Here is a 25,489-nt window from a genome sequence, read left to right as displayed (position 1 = left end):
CTGCGTAGCCAGCGAGCTTCCTGCTTTCCTGTGGATCCTGGCAGGTGGGACGTTTGTTGTTTTTTAAAAAATGTTTCAGTTGTAGATGACACGATACCTTGTTTTGTTTGTTTATTTTTATGTGGTGCTGGGGATCAAACCCAGTGCCTCGAGTGTGCGAGGCAGGTGCTCTCCCACCGAGCACGGCCCAGCCTGTGATGATGGGTTTTGTAAACACGCCGCACCTTTTGTTAGATGAGCGTGTGCCAGTTCCTACCAGGAATGTGGGTGATCTAAACAAAGGCAGGAGGTCAGACAAATGACCTTCACATTCGCATCTGATATTCATGTCCTATTATTTTAAACAGGAAATGTGAAAAAAAACAATAGCCATCAAGATTGGTTATGGTGCGCCATGTTCAATACCACCAAGTGACTTGAACAATGCTGTGTAAAGCCTGAGATTCGAGCCGCGTTTCCTGCCGGGGTTGGCACGGAGCCAGGAGCCAGCGTGAGGAACCGTATTCCAGAAGCCTACTGCTCAGCCACTTGGCTCAGACGAGAAAACAAGTGCAGAGCACTTCAGTGACGGAACAAAAGGGTCCTTCCTGAGGAGCCCAGTCCTCGCCTCCCTGGCTGTCCGAACCCTGCGACCTTCTTTGTGAAAGATCTTCACAAAACTCCGACAAGTTACCCTGGAAATGTCACCAGAACCTGCTTAGCAGCCAATACATGGCATGCGCAAAACACTTCCCCAAACGCAGAGCTCACGGAACGTGGGGCAGCGGTGACGGTGTGTACCTACGGGAAAGCCGCTTCTGCCTCGCACAGCTGACCGCCAGGCTGCTGAGGCTGCGGACATCAGCCAGCTGGTGGCGCATCCTGTGATCCCAGCGACTATGGAGGCTGAGGCTGGAAAGCCCAAGTTCAAGGCCAGCCTGGGTCATTTAGCAAGGCCCTCTCAAAACAAAAAACAAAGTGCTGGGGTGTGGCCGGTGATAAACTGCCCCTGGGTTTAACGCCCAGTACTGGAGGAAAAATCAAGGAAATCAAGGAATGGGACTTCTGTCCTCTACCATCCACAAAATGAGTTTCCAGAAAATAGGAAAACATCCCTTTGTCAAAATTAGTGAACTCCCACCTCTGTCGGGGTGGTGCTGAGTCCAGCTTAGTCCAGCTGGCTGGCCCTCTGTCAGGTGGTGCTGAGTCCAGCTTAGTCCAGCTGGCTGACCCTCTGTCAGGTGGTGCTGAGTCCAGTTAAGTCCAGGTGGCTGACCCTCTGTCAGGTGGTGCTGAGTCCAGCTTAGTCCAGCTGGCTGGCCCTCTGTCAGGTGGTGCTGAGTTCAAGACACCTGCCTGGCGAGGTGGTGCACCTGGCTCTCGGCTCCCTTTGCTTCAGGAGGCAGCCCTCCTGTGGCCGAGTGCCTGCTCCGGGACTCCCCTCAGCCTCTTGTGCAGACCTGCTGGCACCAGCTCTGTTCCGAGTGGAAGCTGTGAGCTCCGCCAGGCTCCGCCTCCACTCAGAGAGGCTCTGGACGGAGAAGGCGCGCGTGCCTGGCTGACGTCTGCGGCCCGTGTCTGAGCCTCCTCTGCTCAGGGAGAACACGCTCTGCATTCCCGCGGGGGCCTCAGTGGCCATGCGAAGAGTTCTAACAGACTGTCAAGAGGAGGACTGAGGCCGATGCACCTCGGCAGAGTGCCCAGCGGGCCGTGCTCCTGGGCCCTGCTCAAGCACCACGGTCTGCCGTCAGGTCGAGGTCCTGGGACCCCGTCCCACACCCAACCAGGCGCACCCGACCGCCATCCAGGCCGGGGTCCCGGGACCCCGTCCCACACCCAACCAGGCACACCTGACAGCGAGGAGCACGCAATTTTGTGCTGGCATAAAGGTGAGGTTTGACAAAAGAGCTTCCTACAGTTGCCTTTTCACCAACACATTTATTTCTGAGAGTAGAATGTGAACAAGATGGAATCCTATCAAGTGGTCACAAAGAGGCTGGCACCCGTGGGACTGGCTGACACATCTTTTCACCAACACAGTAGGCAGCCCACGCTGTGCCCTGGCCAGGCCCTGCTGGGCCTCCCTCCGTGGACTCGGAGGCCGTGTCCCAGCCTCCCTCGCTGTCCGTCTCGGGCAGCTCTTGCAGGACTCCACCCACCGCGAGGGACTACCAGCTCAACGGGTCTTGACACAGAACCAGGGAAGCCTGCGGTAGGAAGGCAGCCAACACTGAGCAGAGATCACCACTGATCACAAACCAATACGCAGTACTGATGAAGAATGGGACAGAACAATTCAGACGATGATCAAAATCAACATCTGACAAGTCAGTCTTGGTGTTTTCCTCCATGTGGTAGATCACGTCCAGCAGCAGAAGGGACCAACAGCTGACTGCTGTCTGCCTAGGTCCTCTGGGAGATGCGAAGGAACACGACGGTCTAATGGGAACAGAACCGTGTGTCCTGCCGTCAGTCCGTGGGCAGTTCAGCAACCCCCAGGCCCTCGCCCTGGGGATCGACGCTTCATCCAACACGCTGGCCGTTCCAGGAAACCAGACGTCCTCTCCAAACAGAATGAAGTCAGACTGAAGAACTCCAGTCCTCTGCCTCGGGGGATCTAGGAAAGCCTCCACCCGTGTACACACGTGCACATTCACACGGGGGCCTGGCTGATGTGTCCCTTTGCCCTCTCCTGGCCCAGCACCAAGGCGGCCGCTCCCGGCTTCTGATGTTCATATTTCACGCGCGTGTGTATCTGCGTACAGGAGGACCGGGCGTGGCAGGAGTGGAAAGCGGAGTACCAAGGGGCATCTGGAAGGCGCTGCCCAGCAGAGGGGTGGATGTAAAACCGACACCCAGGAGGGCCACTGCTGGACATGTGGACTGGGGAAGACTCCCGGGAACCCGCGTGCCACCCAGGCACGAGCCGCATGCCGCGGTAACTGCTAGGCATTCCTAGCGGTGGACCCTGACTCACAGGCCGACGTTCGGTGGTGCAGAAGACATGCTGTACTAGGAGAGCAGGAGCTGAACTTCCGGCCCGCTCTTCTCCCAGCTGCCGCACGGCAGCGTGCGTTCTCCAATGCCAGGCACCCGAGCCCGAGGGGACGCGACCGGCGGTCGGCAGGGCGCTGTGGCCGCGATGTCCAGCGGGTTGTTGGGCTGAGTGCACGCGTCACCTGTGGTGTTTCCCATTTATGATGGGGTTGGTTATTGGGCAACACCATTTTAGGTTGAGGGGCAACTTAAAATGCTTTCCTATTTGGATTGGAAGATGAGGTACAATGTATCATGCAAGAAAAAAATGTTGGTACCTTAGCGGCAATTCAGAGTAAGGTTTTATTTTCTTACCATTTGGACAGCAGTCAATTAAGGATCTAAAAAGTCAACCATGAAACCTGGGTACTTTGAAGAAAAGAGCCAGGGAAGTGCAAAGTGAGTCTGGAACATCTCCCGTGAAATAGCAGGGAAGCGCCCCAGGGCTGGGGGGAGCGCGGCAGCGGACCTCTGAGCCGCGGAGTCCCACCTGCCCAGCGTGCATCTGCAGTTCGGAGAGTGAGCAGTCTTGACCTAAACACAGGAGGTACAGGGTCTGTGAGCCCACGTCAGTCAACGTGCAGGACGAAGAAAAGCTCTTCACGAAGAAACGCCAGTGAGCACAGCAGTGACAGCGGGCTGAGTGGGGAGCCCTCTCCACGCACGCCTCAGGCGGCATCACCCGCGGGTGTCAGACCCGGACAGAGGAAGGGACGTGCAGACGGCCTCAGGCTCCTTCTCACAAGACTTCATAGCTCACGTGGGAAGCCAAGGCGCAGAGCACGTGCACCAAACAGCGTGGGCAGCGGGACCAGCTGACACCAGCCTCCGTACCACACCTGGGAGGTACGCCTCACCCAGCCCCAATCTACCCGTGACAAACAGAGAAACCAGAATGTGCAGCTTCCCCTCACTGGCTGATCCTCCTCAAAAACGCTGGTGTCAGGAAGGGCCGACCGGGCTGGAGGTGTGCTGGTGTGAGCGCCGGCCTGGCGTGCACATCAGAGGGCACGGGAGGCGGCTGCAGGGCACACCCAGTGCCCCGGCCTCTGAGTTCACAATGCAAACATAACAGGGACCCCAGGGAGGCCCTCCTGGGAGCAGCTGGGGAGCAGCTCCTACACCGACCTCTCAGGAGCAAGGGCGGCGCACGGGAGGGAGGCTCCAGGAGGCTCACGCTTATTTCTGAAAGGATCAGCAGCAGACAGAGAGGATGAGGGGAAACTGCTCAAATGCACATCGAGTCGATGAAGCCAAGGTAAAAATGCGAGCTGGTGACTTAGAGAAATGATGCTAACTGCACTATGATCCAGATTCTCTCCAGTCTTAAAGTTTTTCAAGATAAAAAGTCAAAACAAGGTACTTTCTGTGTGGTGGATATGCCGTAGCTCATGTTCTTAAGACACGTATGCTAAATCCTGATAAATTATTTATTTAATCCTTATAAAGCAGCCCCCATGAAACTCCTTCCCATCACACAACCGGCTAACCGGTGGCTGACGCCTGCTCTGGCCAGCCTCAGCAACACAATTGCTATCCATTTCCCCACAAGAGTCACGCTTGCCTTACCTGTGAAATTTAGCAACATACCTGCAAAAATCGACCACCTTATCAATAACAATTTCACATTGGAAATCTACAACCTTCTGGTTTTAAAATAATTTATTTCATAGGTCTGTTTTAATTTCATGTCTCAGAGCATACATTATTGAACCAAGAGGTGCTGGACAGAGATCTTTGTAAAAAGGGAGGAGACATTTAGGATAAGAAACCAGCTCAATTCCAGTAGAATCTGATCTACCTTGTAAAGTCTTGCTAGGATAAATTTCTATCATATTTCTCTTGTGCTTACAAAAAACATTAACTTCTGAGTTTCCAAAGTTGTAAATAAGTCTTTACAATTAAGTACGCATTCAATTGACACACAAGGCAACCAAGTAAATTCTGTCACCAGCATTAGCATAACGCGAACTTCCCGCCCGCACGAAGCAGAAACGGGAAAACTGAACTAGGAACAAACAGGCCGATGGCCCTGAGGCAGCAGGCGCCAGGCACCAAGGTACCGAGCGAGGCGCGGGTGGCGCTCAGGGCGGGAGGTGGCCCGGCGCAGGCTGGCGGGGCGCGCGGGGCGGCTTCTTCTTATAGGGGGGCCAGCGGCACACGGGGCAGCAGTGCCGGCCCCCGGCCAGCCACATCATGATGCAGCCCTGGTGAAACACGTGGCCGCAGGGCAGCCCGGTCAGCAGGCAGCCGCCCCCGAAGTTCTCCAGGCAGACCACGCACTCGGTGCAGCGCAGCAGGCCGGCGGGCCAGGCACCCCAGTCGGGCTCTGCGCACGGCCCAGCCCCGGGGCCGCTGGGCCGGCAGCCCCCAGCGCTCAGGCCCGCGCCGCCCTGCAGGCCACCCTCCCCGTCCGACTCGCTCTCCGTGTCCGCAGAGCCCTCCGACAGCTCCTCGTCCGAGGGGCCGCCGAGGCACCTGAACCGCCACATGGGCAGGCTCTTTATGTAGTCAGTGGGGATCAGCGGGTGAAGCCAGAGGTCGGGGAAGGCCAGGCGCTCCAGGAACAGGTCCGGGTCCTCGTCCCAGTCCGAGTCTGCCGGGAAGTTCTGCAAGGCGGCGATCGGGTGCAGGAGGCAGCTGGTGTACCAGTCCCACAGGCTGGACAGCCACTCCAGGTTGTTGGCGTTGACTTCGTCCGCGTTGCTTCGCCGGCGCTTCTTCTCAAAGTAATCGATTAGCAGACCGTGTCCAAGGTAGGTGCCCAGGAACAGCGCTGGGTGTGAGGAGTAGAACACCCAGTCCGCCCGCACCCAGGACGCCAGGGTGGTTGTGTTGGAGTATCGCAGCAATTTCAGGCTGTATTCGTAAAAGCTATCTAAGTAAGGGAGCTGCAAGAAGCCCAGGACAGGCAGCCAGGAGATTATCAACAGGGAATTGTACGTCCCTAGCGTGCTTATGAGAACCACAAACCGCTTTATGGTAGCTCCTTGTGTAATGAATAGATCCATCCAAGCCATAAGGTTAACAAGAACCAGGCTCAGAACAAAGAGATCATTGACTTCGGGCTGCAATGAGCGCAAAAAGGAATCCATGGCCTGAAGGGATATGAACTCCCCCGTGTGGTTTCCGTACCTGTAGATCCCTTCGGGAGTCCTAAGTATGTAGGACGGCATGTTGTGCACACCGATGTCTGTCATGTAACTCTTGTTGACCCAATTTTCCACATTCACAAAAATAAACTCAACTCTTCCAGTGAATTTTATACTCAGTGCAGAGAAGAAGGCTGGCGGCTGGTCGAGGTTTGCAAACAGGTATATTTTCACCCAGTACTGGTCACTTTTATTCCACTCTTCTTTCAAATGGTCAGCATTATAAATAGTTTTGATCCGAGAAGCTGCGTGGGCAGTTATCCACTTAAAAATGTGCTCTACTTCGATCCTGCGTCCACTGTACTCCTTGAGCATGACTTTCCCTTTAGAAGTACTGGTCTGGGGAACGGACATGATGAGAGTGGATCGCACCCAGCCTCGTCTCCTGCAGTATCTGTGAGAGGAGAACAAGAAGTCAGTGGCTGGGTGGTTTTCCCTTGGTAAGTTTCTTCAGCATCTGAAAGACACCCTCCCCCAAGCCAAACGACTCCCAAATAATCTAGAAGCAGGAAGGATAATTGCAAGTTGTGTGAGAAAGAGCAAGCTTTTGCCAGGTATGGTGGCCACACCTGTGTTCCCAGTGATTCTGGAGGCTGAGGCAGGAGGATCGTAAGTTTGAGGTCAGTCTGGGCAATTTAGCAAGACCCTGACTCAAAATAAAAAATAAAAAGGACTGGGGATGTAGCTCAGTGATAGAGCACCTCTGGGTTCAATCCTTTGTACCAGAAAAGCAAAGAAAAGCAAGCTCTTTTTTCTAGTTTGTTTCTATCTTTAAATTCATAATTTAAAAAAGTGTATCTTGAAAAGCCCTCAAGTCAAAGGAAACAGACGGATCACTCACACGCAGAGCCCGGATTTGGGACAAGCCGAGCTGCGAGAGGCTGAAGCCCCACCCACGTCTACCAACTCCATGGTACCGATGCTGGGCGCGTACACACACAGTGACCCAAAACACTGCCACATCCCTACGTTTACTATCGCCTCTCCGCTCTTCAGTGAAGCCAGGTGAGGGTCCCTTGACAGCGGGAACAGAGCATCGAGACCGCGCAGCCAGAGCCGTCCTGTTACAGCAGAGCAGGACGAAGACTTCAACTGGATCAAGCCGCTGGGCCAGAGGCTCCCCGCCACAGCGCTGCTCCTGGGGAAGCAGAGCCCTCTCCCTCCACACGGACTCCAGGAACACACCAGGAAGAAACACTGTCGCGGAGCTGTGTGGAGGGGACGGTGAGGACCGTCTCCTTTGTTCTAAAAAAGCATTCGTTTCCAAGAACTGATGTATAAAATTTCTGGTAAAGTTGTAAAAAAGAAAATCCACCACATGGCTACACTGTTTTGATACAGATTTGTGAATGGTGACGTCTGAGCCTTTATTTTGCTACCCAGAACACGGACATAAAAATCACTGGTGTTGTGCTGACTTAGCAAACAAGGATTTTATTTTATTAAATTAAATTAACACACTACACATTCGCAGGATCAGACTGAGAAAGTCTTGACGTGTGGCAGATGGCTTTATGGCAATACAACTAATTCTGTGATACGATTTAAGATGAAGACAATATGTCACATCTTAAAGACGGGCTTAGTAACGACCGACTGACTCAGCTTCTCGTTGAGTGACACACTTCCCTGGCAAGGTGGAGTCCATGAGCACCAGTGTTGTTGTAAGAGGAAGGTTTGGGGCTGGGCTGGGCTGGGCTCGTGGTGGAGCACTCGCCTAGCACGTGGCAGGCACTGGGTTCAATTCTCAGCACTGCATATGAATGCATAAAATAAAGGTACATCAACAACTAGAAATACATACGAAAATAATTTTAAAAGAAATGGTTTCAAAAGTATCTACTCCTAAAAAATAAAAATATCTTTAATCGCTGAACACTATTTGTTCAACGCAAAGTAATAACTCATTAACACAAATTCTATTTTTACCCTTGCCCCAAAAGCAGCAAGTCAAATGCGCACAGATGACTGCTTTATTTACCTCTTACATGTTATCAAGCACCTTTTAACGTCCGACTGCATACGAAGCTGGTTCTGAAGGCATGCTTCATTCCTTTCAGTATTTTTTTAGTTGCATATGGACACAACAGTGTTTTATTTGGCCTCACTCCCCGAGCCCTGCCCGCCCGGCTTCCACTCCAGGACCTTCTTGTGGGCTTCCCGTCAGGACCTCCCTGCTGAGGTGTCCCGTTTAGTGGGGTGTTTTCCACAGAAAGCCTCACTCTTAGGACAGGCAAGATAAGCAGTGCAAGTGTTCTGTGTGCTTTCTTTTCCATAAGAGCTAAATGACAGCTTTAAAGTTTATTCTAGATAGAATGTGAGACTACTCAAGGAAAGAAAATTCCACGTTATCACGTATCTTTCAAATTAAATCTTACTTTCCAGATTTGTGGGGGGAATCTCTAACATTTACAAATGCGAGGCTACTTATATTTATCTAAAATTAGTCTAGGAGCTGGGTTGTGGCTCAGTGGTAGCGTGTTTGCCTAGCACACATGAGGCCCTGGGTTCAATCCTCAGCTCCACATAAAATAAATAATATGAAGGTACTGTGTCCACCCACAACAACAAAAAACACACAAAAAATAAAGTTAGTCTAAAGAGATCCAAAACACCAATAATCTTAAACCCCACTGCTAAACAAAAATGAAGTCTAAGGGCACATACTGTCTTTTTAAGGATGTTGCATCACTTTATATGAAAATAAACTTTAACTGACCAATTCAAGTAAGAGCTTTTAAAGGTCAGAATGAATTCAATGAAAACACTGAGAAAACACTCTACTTCTTAAGGTAAATCTTTTGGGGCTCTTAGAGACCTTCTGAGATCTCTTGGAGAACATCGAGGCTAAAAATGATAGGAAAACATGGCTAGTTTCTGGGGTGCATGCTGTTTTTCAAAAGAAACCCTGGTGTTCTGTTGGTAGGACGCCGCCTCTGGGGCGAGGCCGCTGGCCGTGGCTCCGACTGGCCTCCCCTCCTGTCCCTCTGGCCTGAGCTGCGGTCTTCGGCAGCACCCAGCCCTGCAGATGCACACAAGCTCCGTGCCCTCCCTGCTGTCTCCATCAGGAGCGCGGGAGGTGGGCCCGCAGGAAGGGCCGAGGCAGACCTCCCGCCGGGAGCCGGAGGAGTCAGAACCAGGCCAGGCCTGCCCTGCGGGGTGTCTGGGAGGAAACTACAGACAGGGTCTGAGGTGCCTGGAGGTGGTGGTCCTGCAGGTCTCAGGGCAGCTGGACAGGTTCAGGGGAGTCCCGCTGCACAGCAGGAGGGCATGTGAGAGAAGCCTGCCCCGGAGGAGACTCCAGGAAGACTAGTCCCAGACAGCAGCGTGCAGGGTACTGGCTTTCAAAAACCAGAACACAACGGTGACCGGATCCTTCAGCATACGATCGAAACTTCGATAACACAGCAGTCGGCCCCGCACTGAGACTCTGGACAACTTTTTCTGTATCTCTGCTGCTGTGCTCCTGCGTCCTCAGAGTCACTAAAATAAGAAAGAGTGACCCTGACCCTCTATGGCAACCAGTTCTCCCTCTGGTGGGCAGATCTCCCAGAGAGGAGGCGAGCAGAGCCGTGCCAGAACTGAAGCACATCACTGCACATCAAAACCGCTTGTTCCAGGCCTGGGGGCCACGCCGGTGATCCCAGCAGCTCAGGAGGCTGAGGCAGGAGGACTGCAGGTTCAAAGCCAGCCTCAGCAACTTAGGGAGACTATAAGCAACCTAGTGAAACCCTGTACCAAAAAGAAAAGAAAAGAAAAGAAAGAGCTAGGGATAAGGCTCAGAGGTACCAAAAAAAACCCCCAAAAAGAAACAAACAAACAAACAAAAAAAGAAGTAAAGTCAGGGAAATTTGTACTAGAATCCCTGGATGAATTACGATACTTCAGACATACTTTGCTCTATAAGATTACATTTAAGGAAAAAACAAAAAAAACACTAGCACTATTTCACTTTTTCATATTTAGTAAAGTATCTACATTTTATATTGATTTTTGAATTCTGTAGTGTTACCTAAGAATTATATTAAACTGTTCAACCTTTTTATTTTACAAATTTTAATTTGACATTTTCTAATATATTTATAAACTACTGGGTTTGAAATGTATTGTTTAGTTTTATTTATTTATGAATTTATTTGGCAAAATTGGAGATTGAACCCAGGAGCACTCTACCACTGAGAAAAAGTGTATTTTTATTTTTTATTTTATTTGTTTTATTTTAATGTGCTGCCAAGAATCGAACCCAGTACCTCAGGTGTGCTGGCCAAGCGCTCTGCACTGAGTAACAGTCCCAGCCCCTATTTCTGATTTTGACACGATGCCGCTAAGTTGGTGAGGCTTGTCTGAAACTTGTAAACACCCTGTCACAGCCTCCTTACAGGCGTGCACCACTGTGCCTGGTTAGTTTCCTTCACTGATTTTTTAAAAAATGAAGTCTGACCAACTTTCAGCAAGAGTGATATTAAAACCAACTTTTAGCATTACTGAAAAAAATCAGGATGATCAGACTATCATCCGTCTTGGTTTGGTGGTGGAGAAACAGTCTCCATGGACAGACTCCATGTGAGGATGACAGACTCAGACCTGGGGAATGAAAGGCAGATGCAGACCGATTTCCTCCCCATGGGAACACAGGGCCTGTCTGTCCTGCGTATTCCAACACGACTGGACAGGCCCAAGATCTGCAGTGAGCATGGATGTGAGAGCGCAGGGGGCAACCGGAGCCCATCCTGCTCGACACACAGGACCTTCCCTCCCGTCCCTCGGGGACACAGGGCAGCCCATCCTGCTCAGACGCAGGACCTTCCCTCCCGTCCCCAGCTCCAGGGAGTCACCGCGCAGCTCCCGCCCTGGCCAGCGAGCCACATGGGGTGTGGAAGAGCAGTGGGGCTGCAGGAAGCGCAGGTCTGAGCCGAGCACATCCACTGCCCCCCACCCGTGCTGCCCACTGGTAAGCAGGGAGGGGCTCCCTGAGCTTGGGGAGGGAAGGGAAGTCCAGCCAGGCACCTGCGCAGGCTCACGCTGGACCCCGCACGCGGCCCTGGGCTCTGGCTGCCTCTGCAGGAGGCACTGCTGGAGGGCAGGCTGTAACTCAAAGCACCAGAGGCGGCAACAAAGGAGCATCTCAAAGAGAAAGTGAGAAGTGAAACTCGCGAGGCAGACTGAATGCTGGAGGCGGCCGGGCGGCACACACCCTGAACCCCAGACACCCCAGACTCTTCTCGAGGAAGCGGAAAGGGCGACGCGGCAAAGGGGGAGAAGGCGGGGCGTAAGGTGACCCGTCTGGGGAGCAGGACACACCCAGGCGGAGCAGAGGGAATGGCAGGAAGCGGGAGCCAGAGGCCAGGAGGCCGGGCGCCCCAAGAGCGCAGTAGCGTCCCCCAGGAAGGACACGGCCCAGCAGAGACAGACAGAGTCTGCAGAGGCCACCCACTGGGTGAGGCCAGTGCCACAGTGGCCAGCAGCGAGTGAGCGTCACGGTCAGCTGCAGGTCAATGGACTTCCGACAGCACCACCTGCAGTAAGAGAGCAGGATGGGTCAGGACTCGCACTCAGAACCGCCCGGCCCACTCACCTGGGGTCACTGGAACAGTTAAAAGTGCCCGTGCGTATTCCGAATCTCGACACCTTTTTCACCATTTTCTCCCAGTGGACTCTGCCCACCAGAGGACGTCTGTCGTCGGCTACGACCTAGGCCCAAAAAAGAAAAGACCGAACTTGAGCGGGTTATGTGGAGTCAAGCCACTGCCGTCCGCAGGGGGCCCGCAGTTCTGAGGGGTGCTCTGCTCCCCGGCCGTGTCTGCCGCCTCCCCACGTCATCCTCACAGAGCCACACGCCAAGCAGAGAGGCCCCGAAGGCCGCGCGTGGGACGAGACGCTCCCAGTGCTGGCCGCCGGACGGCGAGTCAGACCTGTGAGCAGCCCCGCTCTCCAGCCGCAGCCTCGCCTCTGGAACGGTCGCCCGGGGAGGAACCGGCCCTGGAGACACCTCTCCTTGCTCTGGAAGGAGGACAGACGGTGACCCGACACAGCAACCGGAAGCCAGCACCTGAGGGTCCAGGTCCTCAACGCGGCCCCGTGGAGCCAAGCGTGACGCGCCTGCTCCCACCACGCTAACCTTGCCCAGAGCAGTACTGCATCTCCTGTGGTTTCCACTGACATCACAAGAGACTCCAAAACAGAAAGAACAATTCAGTTAGTTTTAAATCCCGACCTTCGACTTCAAATCTGCAAACTGCCTGCAAACACGGTTACAACTGAGAGAAGAATACACTTTAAAAAAAAAAAGAAATTCCAGATGGACTTTCAAAGTACCTAACAATCTCTCGTATTTCCGACCGTCAGCCTTTCCAGTAGTTAATTCCACTTCCCTTCATGCCCTAACTTCCTGCCTAGAATAACAGCAGGATGTCAATGCAGACACCAGTGACAAGACAGAGGTGCTAAAAACAGAAGCATAAGAAGAAAAGGAATTCAAAGGAAAGTCAAAACGTCTAGTCACCACGGACCCGACCGAGCCACAGGTGCAGAGCCAAGTCCTTCCAGGTGGCACGCTGCTGGCACTGCTCAACGCAGATCGACGGCGCCACACTCTGGGGTCCAGCCTTTCTGGCAGGAAGGCCTTTCTCACACTCACGAAGCCTCCAGGAGCCGAGTCCAGGTGGTGTGGGTGAGTCCCCACTCAGGTCCCTGGAAGGAGGTGGCACATCTGCCTCACTCATGGCCTCTGCTGGGGAGTCCGACCGGCGTCAGAGGGCAGCGGGAGCAGAGGACGTGCCGGTCAGGACCAGGACCTGACCAGCACAGCACTGTCCGGACGTGACGGTCCTCACTCAGAGCCACGCACGCAGGCGCGACAGCTGGGCACAGGGCGGGGTTCGCCGGTCACTTCTCCACGAGGACAGACGCGCTCTCACATGTGCCCGGTGAGCAGGGAGGGGCTCTGAGGTCGCAGGTCCAGTAGGCAGGTCAGTCGCTGTTGTGCTGCTGAGACCAAGGCTGGCGAGGGCGCCTTCAGCGCAGGACAGCTTTGCTCGGGGCTCAGTGGTCGCTGTCCAGAGGGCTGGCTCCTCTTCTTGGGCCCGAGGTGAGGTGGCACATCATGAGAAGAGTGTGGCAGAGGGCAGCAGCCGGGACGTGGCGGACGTGGCACCAGGAGGGAGGGGGAGAGGAAGGAGGGGCTTCTCTTACGCCGCTGACCCGCCTCCAGGCCCCCAGGCGGGAGCGCGTCCCCAGTGAGGGGCCCACACACTGATTAGGAGGCGGCGCTCCGCCCCGTCCTTGCCGTCAAACCTCCCGCACTGCCTGGCACCGGGTGAGCTCCTCCGAGCAGGCTCACCCAGTGAGACCCCAGCTTTCACCTCTTCCTTGGCCCCAGAGCACCTGGAGCTCCAGGGAGACGGAGCCAGGCAGGCCTCTCCCCTTTCTGTCACCGCTCGGGAGTTCACAGGTGACTTTCTTTTGGTCACATAACAACACTCCTGGACTCGCTTCTCAGACTCCTCAGGAGACTGACACGTCTCTGGGCCACAGGCCCCCACACCCCTTCTTTTCCTTCTTCTTCTGTTCAGACACTTCCCACTCTTGATCAAGGCGCAGACAACCCTGCATTCTGGGTCCATGTCTACTAGGACAGGCCTCAGGGAGCCGAGAGGGTGCTTCTGCCAGTGTGGCGTGGCACTAGGTCTTGGGCAGCTTCGGCACCTTGTGGCAGAGCGCCCAGTCAGGACGGGGAGGAGGAAGGAGAGGGGCTGCTCCCAGGCCCCGCTGGGTCCCGCGAAGACGGCACAGGGCGTGAAGAGCGTGGCTTCCTGGGCGGGCACGGGGCGATGCTCAGCACGGGGCATCTGTTCTGCCACCTGCGTCTGAGGAGTCCCGGGTCCCAGCTGGAAGCGCCTCCTGCCATGCTGCAGCTGCAGTCCTGCAACGGGGCGGCTCCACCCAGCATCCCGCCGCTGCGTCGTCCAGCTGAAGGTGAACACGGATCAAATCTGGCCACTATGAAACGCTGCGTTGCTGGGGTGCTGGGCCTGCGATCCAGTCATGCAGGAGGCCAAGGCAGGGGGACTGCGGTCAAGGCTGGCCTGGCAACTCCACTTTGTCTCAAAGATAAGAAAGGCCGGATGTGACTCGGTGGTCGAGCACCACTGGGTTCGATCCCAGGACCAAATGAGATTCCAAATAAAAACGTTTAAAGCAGGACTATTTTCACCAGATAACGCGTCTGCCGAGGCACGCCACAGAGCAGGACCCCTGAAGCCTGTTACGGCGTGTGGCGCCAGCAGGAGTCCCCAGTTACGGCGAGATTCCCAGTGGCCACACTGCTGGCCTCAACGAGAGGAGACGTACTCCTGGCACTTGAGGACGGGGGCTGTGTTCCCCTCACTGGGGGGATGCGTCAGACTAGAGAGGAACTGGAGGGAGTATGGCTGAGCTGCAGGCCCAGAGGAGAGCTGGCAGCACGGGCGGGAAGGGAGGCAGCTCTCTGTGCCCCCCCGGGCAGCGCCTCCCAGGTGCCCCTGCAGTAAATGTCCCGTGGTCAGCAAGAAGCTCAACACAAAGTCAGGCCAAAACCACCTCAGCTTCTACAGTTGTGCGACTCCTCCTCCTCCTCCTGACTTTGCACAAGCTCTAAAGGAAAGACTCCAGCTTTTTGATTTCTGTTGTAACACAAATCCCTTCACCAGCAACCTGTGGCCTGGGATTCTTTTGTACAGACAGAATAACAAGCAACCTACTATGCAAAGACATGTCAACCTTCCTGACCCCAGTTAGATGCAAAGATGGCCAATTCGTGCATTCAGAAACACGCTTCTGTTTTTAGAGGTAAAATTATTACTGATCAGAACATCTGGCATATCCCTTTCAATATTATTAACCCCACACAGCAGTATGGAGGATTAATTAAATAACATAACTCCTTGGCACAATAGTGTTGTGCTATATTTTCTGCTTTTCTCAATATTTCATTTCAACAGAGTACTTTCCAAATTAAGGACTAATCTAAGTATATATATGCAAACTATATAAAATCATTAAAAGTGACTGGCAAAGATAAAACTTAGTGGCATTTTAATTCTTGCTTTTTAGTATCCTCACTAGCTTGCTTTATGATTAAACACAAAAGGCAAGATAAAGTAGCTTGCCATGTATGTTGCTTCCAGAATGACTAAGGAAAAAATAAGTTGGAAGTTCCCTGAACAAAACAAGTTTAAAAGTGGTCATTCACAGTTTTGGCTAAACAGGGTCTGCACTAACATAAAGCTTCTGTAAATATTAACCAAAGCGTCCTAAGGCATTCAGTGCTTTTCACTGCTGCCTCCAGAGACTTTAAACTCCTTGTCATGTAACACACGGCCAGTGGGGAACAAACAGGTCCTTCATTTACTACAACAAAATCAAAACAGAGAAATAGAAATGTTAAGAGGCTAAATTCACAGGCCCCATAGGTCGTGTCAACTTTTCCACTTCCAAAACCTATCTACAGTGTCCTCTGCCACTCGGACCAAGTCTTTTGAAAGAAAAGTAATTGTCATCTTTTATTTGTGATGCTAAGAAGACGATGTGGTAGCAGAAGCAAAGAATCCACAAACCAAGAGAATAAACAGCTAATTGTAGATAGGAACAAAAACTCCACGTCAGAAAGAATTGTCAGAAAAAAAGAGAGAACCTGGTTCCCTGTGGAATACACAGATGTCACATGCACTCTGCTACCTTGAGAACCGAGGTTAACTGTGTTCACGTCACACTGTGGAGAACACAGGAGGGAGGAGGAAAGCTTCAACATTTCCAAGAAGACTGAGCTGGTCAGAACAAATGCATCTTTATTTATGAAAACACTACTTATAGACTTCAGAAAATTCAAAAAAAGAAAGCTTCTTTAAAAGTAAATACAAAAGAACCATGTTAAAATAGTTTAAAAATTGAATTCTTGAAAGTTATCCCTTCTGAGGTTGGATCAGCCTGAGCTGAACTTAAAGAATGACAAGGAACTGAGAGGATATTTCTCTCTGCTTTTAGCATACATTTTCAATTTTAAATATGATTTTTTAAAAAATGAGAACAACAGTAGAGCTGAACCCAAGGGTTCTGTGCAGATCAGCCTGCTGGTCCCAGCCTCTCTTCTCAGCTGTCTTGCCAGGGATGGTTCCAGACCGAGCCTGCCACCTGGCAGACATGAGTTGCTGCCCCACGGAACACAGGCCCAACAGGCTGACAGCGCGGCCCGTTAGCCCCTGGGAAAATCCAGCCTGTGCCCTGCTGCCCCACCCCACAGAGACGACCACACACACGCCATGTTTCTTAGGACGTATTTTCTAACAGCTAAAACCTACAAGGTTTTCAGAGAAGACCAGAATTGATAACCCGACACTCCGCTCATCACTTGCTCCTCACTTCCCCCGAGTGTCCTGGTGAAGGGTTCTCTGCCATTCCGCCTCCGGAGCCTGTGTGCTTCTCTTCGTGGCACTTTCCACTGACTGATGTTCTGTTAAGTCCTTGTCCACTTGACTTCAGCGTCCTCCACTGGACTGTGAGCTGCCTGGAGAAGAAGGGCTTGCCTGGGGAGTGCTCCCGACACATGGGCTGGTACACCTGCATCTGCCGAATGATCAACCCTATCACGTGTCAAGTGAGCTATCCAGGGACAGCTTTATCAGGACGTCGAAACAGCAATCATTTACTTTGAGAATGGTCTCGTGAAGTGCCCAGGCTGGTTTTGAACCTGTGCTCCTCCTGGCTCAGCCTCCAGAGCGGCTGGGACTGCAGGTGTGTGCCACCACGCCTGGTCACTGGACATGATTTGCAAACACATGAGGCTAAGGAGCGAGCCAGGATGTGCCTGCTGGCTGCGGGCAGCATTCCATGAACCACAGGAACGTCCAGGTTTTTGACGTGGCTCTTCCAAGTTCAGAGGTGCTCGGCCGGCATCCGCACCACTTGTGTTCTTGGGGTGACAAGCGTGCAGACCATGAACATGGGGCCGTGGGGCTGGCCACTGAACTCAAGCTCAGTACCAAGGTCATCAAGCCAGCGCGCCTCCCTGACCAGACCATCAGAATGAGTACCAGGGAAAGGACGAACGACAACTGACTTACAGATCAACGCTTCAGAGAAGCTGCAGATCATGTTTCAATGCCAACTAATTAACACAAAAATAAACTAGAACTTGAATGGACAACAAACTAGACCTATGCCCTCTCAGGTTCTCCAGCTGCTGAAGTTAATCAGACTCTCTGGAGGGTAAAAGGTCAAGTGCAAGGGGAAGGTTACCAGAAAGGAATGGCCGCAGATATCCTCTGCGACCTGGAGAAGAGAGCCGAACCCAGCCTCTAGCACCGTGGACCACAGGGGCACCCCTGCTGTTCCAGACGCACACTCACAGAAGCCAGGGCAACAGGACTCCCCCAGCTCCAAACAAGTGGGCCACCAGCAGGTCTGCAGTGAAGGAATCGCAGCTCTAGCTGTTTTCCTCCCCACGTCACCTTCTGCTGTCTGTGTTCTCAGAAGGACACAGGAGGAAGCTACTTCTGTTTCCTACACTGAACCAAACTCCCTCACTCCAGTGGAACGAGAAGAGCAGTGGCAGGGACGGGCCGGAGGGACTGGCCACACAGCCAGGCTTCACAGCGGTCAGGCCGAGAGGGCGTCCCGGCTTCCGCCGTTCACACACATTTCACGTCTCAGCCATGTCCACGCTGCTCGTGTACCTGACGTGTTACTTTAAGAGACTCACATTTCAAAAATCTATGGAACTTCAGCTTTATCCTAAGTAACATTTATGAAGTTGCATGTTCAACATAAGATAGGTGATTCCAAGTTACACTAAAAAATAATAATGATAATGTACGTCCACTCATTTACCATACGCCATGCTTTGGGAAGCATAAGAAATGATTTTTAAAGGCCTTCAAGCTCTGGAATCAAATATGCTAATTAAACCTCACAATTCTGACACTGTAAAGACTACAGCTGGAAACCCTCCCTCCCCGTCCCAAGCACTACAGGGAGCATGGCCCACGCTCTCCCCCCAGGTCCCTCTGCGCTGACATCAGGGCTCTCTCCTTCAGAGACGAACGCTGTTCGGATTGCTGAACTCAAAACTGCAGTTCATAAAAACAGAAACCGTGCGTGTTGCTCACTAAGAGGGACACACGTGGGTTTCCCATGCCCAGGAAGACAGCTAAAATGGATCTGCTCCGGCGATTCCGACAAAAGGTCCACCCCTCCCCAGCTTTCCCTTGAAGTGGACACTGCAGCCTCCCTGGGAGAACCAAGTCATGCCTAAGAGACACGTGCCACAGAAGCTTCACTGAGAAGCACCCCTCGTGAAGGTCGCTCCTCGGCCGCCACCGTCCGCGGTACCTGAACCAGCCAGATGCCATCCTTCGTGTCCTCCACCAGCTCGTAGAAGTGCATCTCACCACTGAAGTTGGTGCTGGAGATGGACTCAGAGGCCTCCTCTTCCTTGAGAGCAGAATAGAGCTCACCCTCCATCAAGTCACCTGAAGAAAGAACAATGGAGATTTCTAAGTCCTGGGTTCTGACTTCCACGGTCAAGCCCACTGCACACGTGAAGAACCAACTACTGTACTCCCATTGTGCTCTACAGCAAGATCGACAGAACTTGAGCACAATCAACACACAGTAAGACCCTGCCACGGCTAAGAGGAGTGAGACAGACACAAACCACCTCTCAGGGAATAGACTTCATCAGGCAAGATGGAGCACACCTGTAATCCCAGCAACTCAGGAGGCTGAGGCAGGAGGGTCATAAAATCAAGGTCAGCCTCCACAACTTGTTGAGACTGTCTCAAAATAAAAAGGTCTGGAGGTGTAGCTCAGCGGTAGAGGCTTGTCCAGCCAGTGCGAGGCCCTGGGTTCATCCTCAGATGGGAAAAAGAGGAGTGTGGCACATGTTCTAGTAGATTCCCCACTAACTGAGGAGTGTGGCACGTGTTCTAGTAGAGTCCCCACTAACTGAGGAGTGTGGCACGTTCTAGAGGAGTCCCCACTAACTGAGAAGTGTGGCACGTTCTAATGGAGTCCCCACTAACTGAGGAGTGTGGCACGTGTTCTAGAGGATTCCCCCCTAACTGAGGAGTGTGGCACGTGTTCTAGAGGAGTCCCCACTAACTGAGGAGTGTGGCACGTGTTCTAGAGGAGTCCCCACTAACTGAGAAGTGTGGCACGTTCTAATGGAGTCCCCACTAACTGAGGAGTGTGGCACGTTCTAGAGGAGTCCCCACTAACTGAGGAGTGTGGCACGTTCTAGAGGAGTCCCCACTAACTGAGGAGTGTGGCACATGTTCTAGTGGAGTCCCCACTAACTGAGGAGTGTGGCACGTTCTAGTAGAGTCCCCACTAACTGAGGAGTGTGGCACGTGTTCTAGTGGAGTCCCCACTAACTGAGAAGTGTGGCACGTGTTCTAGTGGAGTCCCCACTAACTGAGGAGTGTGGCACGTGTTCTAGTGGAGTCCCCACTAACTGAGGAGTGTGGCACGTTCTAGAGGAGTCCCCACTAACCAAGGAGTGTGGCACGTTCTAGAGGAGTCCCCACTAACTGAGGAGTGTGGCACATGTTCTAGTGGAGTCCCCACTAACTGAGGAGTGTGGCACGTTCTAGTAGAGTCCCCACTAACTGAGGAGTGTGGCACGTGTTCTAGTGGAGTCCCCACTAACTGAGGAGTGTGGCACGTTCTAGAGGAGTCCCCACTAACTGAGGAGTGTGGCACGTTCTAGAGGAGTCCCCACTAACTGAGGAGTGTGGCACGTGTTCTAGAGGAGTCCCCACTAACTGAGGAGTGTGGCACGTGTTCTAGTGGAGTCCCCACTAACTGAGGAGTGTGGCACATGTTCTAGTGGAGTCCCCAGTAACTGAGGAGTGTGGCACGTTCTAGTAGAGTCCCCACTAACTGAGGAGTGTGGCACATGTTCTAGTAGAGTCCCCAGTAACTGAGGAGTGTGGCACGTGTTCTAGTGGAGTCCCCACTAACTGAGGAGTGTGGCACGTGTTCTAGAGGAGTCGCCACTAACTGAGGAGTGTGGCACGTTCTAGTAGAGTCCCCACTAACTGAGGAGTGTGGCACGTTCTAGAGGAGTCCCCACTAACTGAGGAGTGTGGCACGTGTTCTAGAGGAGTCGCCACTAACTGAGGAGTGTGGCACGTTCTAGTAGAGTCCCCACTAACTGAGGAGTGTGGCACGTGTTCTAGTGGAGTCCCCACTAACTGAGGAGTGTGGCACGTTCTAGTAGAGTCCCCACTAACTGAGGAGTGTGGCACGTGTTCTAATGGAGTCCCCACTAACTGAGGAGTGTGGCACGTGTTCTAGAGGAGTCCCCACTAACTGAGGAGTGTGGCATGTTCTAGAGGAGTCCCCACTAACTGAGGAGTGTGGCACGTGTTCTAGAGGAGTCCCCACTAACTGAGGAGTGTGGCATGTTCTAGAGGAGTCCCCACTAACTGAGGAGTGTGGCACATGTTCTAGAGGAGTCGCCACTAACTGAGGAGTGTGGCACGTTCTAGAGGAGTCACCACTAACTGAGGAGTGTGGCACGTGTTCTAGAGGAGTCACCACTAACTGAGGAGTGTGGCACGTTCTAGAGGAGTCGCCACTACTTTAAGTGTAAATAAGTGAACTTGGACCATTCCCAACTGCCATTGCCATAAAGTGTGAGGTTCCACGTGTCTAGGTTTCACATGATATATAGTTTATATGCTCTGACTTAAAAAAGAGGCTTCACAGAATTTGCCATCAGCCCTGTTTAAAATAGCCATACGGTTATAAACCATGATGAGGAGGTTAGAACTTTATCTATTAGACTGAATTCCACGCTCGCGCACTAATTTAAAATGTAGAGTTTGTACCATTAAATGAAAAAGAAAGGAGAATACTTATGCCTCATGACTTTAACATCTGCCTTAAGTATTAAACAGTAAGTACAGCAGCAAAACCATTCAAAACAACTACTTAAGTTTTACAGTTAAAATTACTATTCCAAGACATTTTTCCTAGAAAATGTGTGATCTAAGTTGTACTTCTGTGGGCTGTATATATTCTTTAAATTATATGTGGACACCTTGTACACTCAATGTGACATTTCAGGCCCAAAGGAAGGCAATAATCCATAAATGTCAAAAGAAAAAAATATGTGCTCAAATTATTTTACTATGAAAATTGATTCGGTTGTAGCAGATAAGGCACTTCTCATTTCTACATCGAGACTATCCATTTTCATCGTTGCAATAGACATAAGTCGCCATAAAGAAGCCAGCAAACAAGGGACAATAATAATACCCAATTGTGTTATTTTCTCTAAAGAAAACTATCGCTATTGCCGAGAGGGTTTCCTTTCTCTGTCCCAGAAGCAAACAAGTTTTATGACCCGTAAGCTACAAACATGCTAAGCTGCTGTGTGAATTGCATCTCGTCCGTCACAACGCATGGCCACGGGGTCCTACACGAGGGGGAGGCGGGGAGGCCTCCTGAGAGCACTGCTGACAACCGTGAAACAACACAAAAGATGCCCCTTCCATCCAGACTTCCCGTGGCCCTCTCAGACCGCACTCCTCTCTCAGAAGTGCATCTAAATAGAGACATAGTTAGTCCAGCAGAGAAATAAATTAATCCTATTTCTCACCCAACCTATCCCAAACCAACAGGTACTGAAAATACCTTCCTTAAGGTGTGAACTGCTCTCTTAGCACTATTTCAAGTCCATTCCTCAGGCCACCAAGAAGCAAGGGTGCCTGTGATACACACAGGGAAAAGCTGATGTTTAATAAACCAATTGTTCTTAATTTTTTAAAAACATTTTTAGTTACAGATGGGCACAATTTTATTTATTTATTTTTATGTGGTGCTGAAGTTCGAACCCAGTGCCTCACTCTACTACTGAACTCCAACCCCAGTTCTAGTTTTTAATTTTGAGAGAAATATAAATAACCTCAAGACAAAGAAGGCTTCACACAAAAACTTCACCTTATTTTTACTGAATTTCAAGTATAAAAAGAAAACACTGTAAAATGTCCAGTTTACCCATATTCAAACTTATGATCTAACTGAAATCTCAGGTTTAAATGTCTCTCTGATATTGATTACTCCAGTGTTTTCCCCTCCGGATGGTTTGTTATTGCTAAAGTGACAACACTGCTATCTGCAGACTCTGTTTGGGAGTTTTTCTTTTCCTATGTTTTATTAATTTCAACTGACAATGCTTTTAACTGACATTTTGAAATTTTAAGAAAAATGGCTCAATGTAACAATGCTAAAAAGCTACGGTTTTAAACTGACATTTTATAATTACCTCAAAAAGACACACCAACCCACCGAACACATAATTTCAGTCCTTCACGAAACTAGGATTTGCGTATGTTATTGTAGAATGCCGGCAGCTTTCCCAGCAGTTGCTGTGAGGACATAACCAGGTACAGTGGGTACAGGCCACCTCTTCCCAGGTAGAGGGGAGTAACTGGGTACAGGAGGAACAGGACGCCCTTTCCCAGGTGGAGGGAGATAACCAGGTACCAAAGGTGCAGGCTGTTCCTTCCCAGGTGGAGGGGGGGTAACCAGGTATAGGAGTTGCAGAGGAGGAGGGAGGTAACCAGGTACAGGTGGAGGGGGGGTAACCCAGGTGGAGGAGGGGTGACCAGGTACAGGAGGTGCAGGCTGTCCCTTCCCAGGTGGAGGAGGGGTGACCAGGTACAGGAGGTGCAGGCTGTCCCTTCCCAGGTGGAGGAGGGGGGTAACCAGGTACAGGAGGTGCAGACTGTCCCTTTCCAGGTGGAGGAGGGGGGACCAGGTACAGGAGGTGCAGGCTCTCCCTTCCCAGGTGGAGGGGGGGAACCAGGTACAGGAGGTGCGGACCGCCCCTTCCCAGGTGGAGGTAACCGGGGAGCGCGGACTCGCCTGACTTCTCCACCAGCTCGCGGACATCCTTCTTCTCGGGCAGCCCCGAGTAGCCCAGCCCGCGGCACTCCAGGATGGTCTTGAGCTTCCTGAAGCTCAGCGCCACCGGGTCCACCAGCTGGGTGGCGAAGATGCCCGTCTCGTACCACACAATGGCTTCGAAAAACCGGGCCAGGACGAACAGGACCAGGAAGTAGAGCAGCAGGAAGAAAAGCTTCAGCCACATCTTCGCCGGCGCCTGCTCCCGCTCGAGGGCGGGACGCGAGGACAGGGTCGGGCGGCGGCCGCGCCCGGGCTGCGGCGGAGGCCGGGCCTCGCGCGGCCTCGCAGTTCAGAGGCCGGAGCCCAGCGCTCGGAGACCCGGGCCCCGGCGGCCGCGCGGCGCGGGGCCGGGCCGTTCCCGCGGAGGGCCCGCGACAGCCCGGTCCAGGAGGCCCGGCCGCCGGGAGGGGCCGCCCCGGGCCAGGCCCAGGCCCCGCGGCCGCCCGGGCGCGGCGGAAGCGCGGCGGCTCCGGCGGCGGGCGGGCCCAGGCGGCGCCGCGGTCCCCGCAGAGCGAGGTGGGAGCGCCGGCGACGGTCCCGCAGCAGGCGCGGAACAGGCCCGAGACCGGCCCGGGCGGCGACCCGGCTGCCCGCCGGCCACGCAGCGCCGACGCGCCCCGATGCGCGTCCCCACGCCCGCCGCCTCCACCGGCCGCGGCCGGCGCCCGGAGCAGTGGACCCGCTGCGGCCGCCGCGGAGTCGAGACACAACAGCTGACGTCGGCGTCGGGGCGGGGCCGGGGGCGGGGCCTCGGGATCGCCGCCGCTGTGGGCGGGGCGGGCCTCGGGGAAACCTCCGGGTGGGCGGGGCGGGGCGGGGCCCGGCCTGGCTGGGGCGGGGCGTCAGGGGGCGCTCGCGGGGTCTGCGGCTGGCAGCGCGCGGGCAGGTTGAGGACGCGAGCGGGGGAAGCCTGCGACAGCATCCTCCCGAGGTCCCCGCCCCAGAATCTGTCCTCCTCTCTATCCCCCTTCCCCTGCCGATGTTTGTAATGGACTTTGGAGGTTGGATTTGGACCGTGGCACTCTGGTTTGTTTTGTGTGTGTGAGAATGGCAGTTGGTTATCTGTTTTAAGCCAGAAAAAGTGCAGGTGTACGTTTACACCGATTCCTGGTGAATTGAGAAAGTTTAGGCACCGTTGGTGCAAGGTGGTAGGAGGTGAAACCCAGAAAACAGATGTTTTTCCACTTTAACATGGGAGTATGGTTTGTGCACTTGGACGTTGGAACAGGTCGGGCCCAAAGGGGAATTAGAACTAGGCCCAGTTGTCACTGCCTTCACCTCAGGGGTGTTAAAAGCCAGGTGTGGAAGCCCTTGAGTTTGCAGGACGAAGGCCGTCGAGTGTTGGTATGTCCGGGTGCAAAGTTCCGTGTGTTTTAGCACTGCCAGCAAGAGGAGTTTGTATGAAATGAGAGATGTGGACAAGCATGCAGCACCTGCTCTGTATTTGTTTAAACCCAGTTGTGCACACTCTTTGTCAGTCTCCTGCCAGTTTGCAGGGAGAGGGCTGAACAAAGTTGGTTTCCAACAGCCTCCTTGGTCAGGAAGGAACAAACCTAGGAAATGCAGGAGAAATGGTAGCCATTGTGCCAATCTGTCAACTCCCCTAAACCAGGAGTGAGAGATTTAGGAAGAAAGTGCATCATCCTCCATCTTGGAGCCAATGAGGAATTGAAAGCAAAGAATGGACAGTGAGAAGGTAGCCTCAGAATAGTACCCCTTTACCACACAGCCAACCAAGGCATTTCAATGCTCAGCTAGTGGAGGAGGAACCAGGAGACAGGCCCAGGGAGCAGGGCTGAAGAACCAGAGCAAGGGGTGTCAGAATGTACAGCTCTTGGACCCTGCTGCTGTTTTCACTAGCTTTGGTGTGGCTTTGTTTCTGAGGCTGGCAGATCAGCATATTAAACAGCTCCTTCCAGCAAGCTTGGTTCCAAAATAGAGAACTTGAGCACATCGCGGTGACCCTGTTGTTGGCCGATATTGCAGACTAAACCTCCACATGTGAGAGATGTCCTCCACCCCAGAGGATGTGTTCTAGTAAGGAGAGTCTGACTCAAAGTACAAGGGGGACGGCAGGAAAGCTGGGGATGAGCCCCCCAGGACTGGTGCTCCAAGGTGGAGCCGTCTCCATGTGCGAGGATTCAGAAAGAAGGAAGGGAGACTCCACGTTTCCTGTTTGTTTCAAATGCCCCCCTGCCAGCCCCCTGGCCTTCGTGGTTTAACCCTTGGAAAACTGTAAGCCCACAGCTTGTCGAGATATGGCAGTGTGGACACTGGCATGCTCTGCGGGTTGTGGGTGAACTTTGAGGAGGGTAGTTTACAGGTGTGGTGGAGGCTTCCCTAGATGCACGCTCTGGCACAGTAGTCTCTCC

The 25,489-nt window shown here is 52.9% G+C and overlaps 1 protein-coding gene across 7 annotated transcripts; it reads right to left on the bottom strand.

Annotated features, from left to right (window-relative positions):
• Positions 1-1,928: 1,928 nt before the first annotated feature.
• Positions 1,929-23,740, bottom strand: Rnf103 (ring finger protein 103). Of its 7 annotated transcripts, none has more exons than XM_047522065.1 (5): positions 22,474-22,551; positions 21,843-21,916; positions 18,465-18,670; positions 11,743-11,858; positions 1,929-6,561 (listed from the first exon to the last, which is right to left on the bottom strand). In XM_047522065.1, exons 3-5 carry the CDS (start codon positions 18,660-18,662, stop codon positions 5,100-5,102), a joined length of 1,776 nt encoding a protein of 591 aa, XP_047378021.1. In that variant the 5' UTR covers positions 18,663-18,670; positions 21,843-21,916; positions 22,474-22,551; the 3' UTR covers positions 1,929-5,099. The 7 variants fall into 7 exon arrangements, 6 of the variants coding, with proteins under 6 accessions (XP_047378021.1, XP_047378019.1, XP_047378022.1 ...); XR_007104599.1 differs by lacking the exons at positions 1,929-6,561; positions 21,843-21,916; positions 22,474-22,551 and adding exons at positions 7,504-7,920; positions 8,149-9,899; positions 23,076-23,740; XM_047522063.1 differs by lacking the exons at positions 21,843-21,916; positions 22,474-22,551 and adding an exon at positions 23,076-23,740.
• Positions 23,741-25,489: the final 1,749 nt, after the last annotated feature.

This window comes from Sciurus carolinensis, chromosome 13, assembly GCF_902686445.1.
Source record: "Sciurus carolinensis chromosome 13, mSciCar1.2, whole genome shotgun sequence".
Classification (NCBI taxonomy): Eukaryota; Metazoa; Chordata; class Mammalia; order Rodentia; family Sciuridae; genus Sciurus; species Sciurus carolinensis.
The sequence above is the reverse complement of the archived record's forward strand: the minus strand, read 5'-3'. Positions and strand labels throughout refer to the sequence as shown.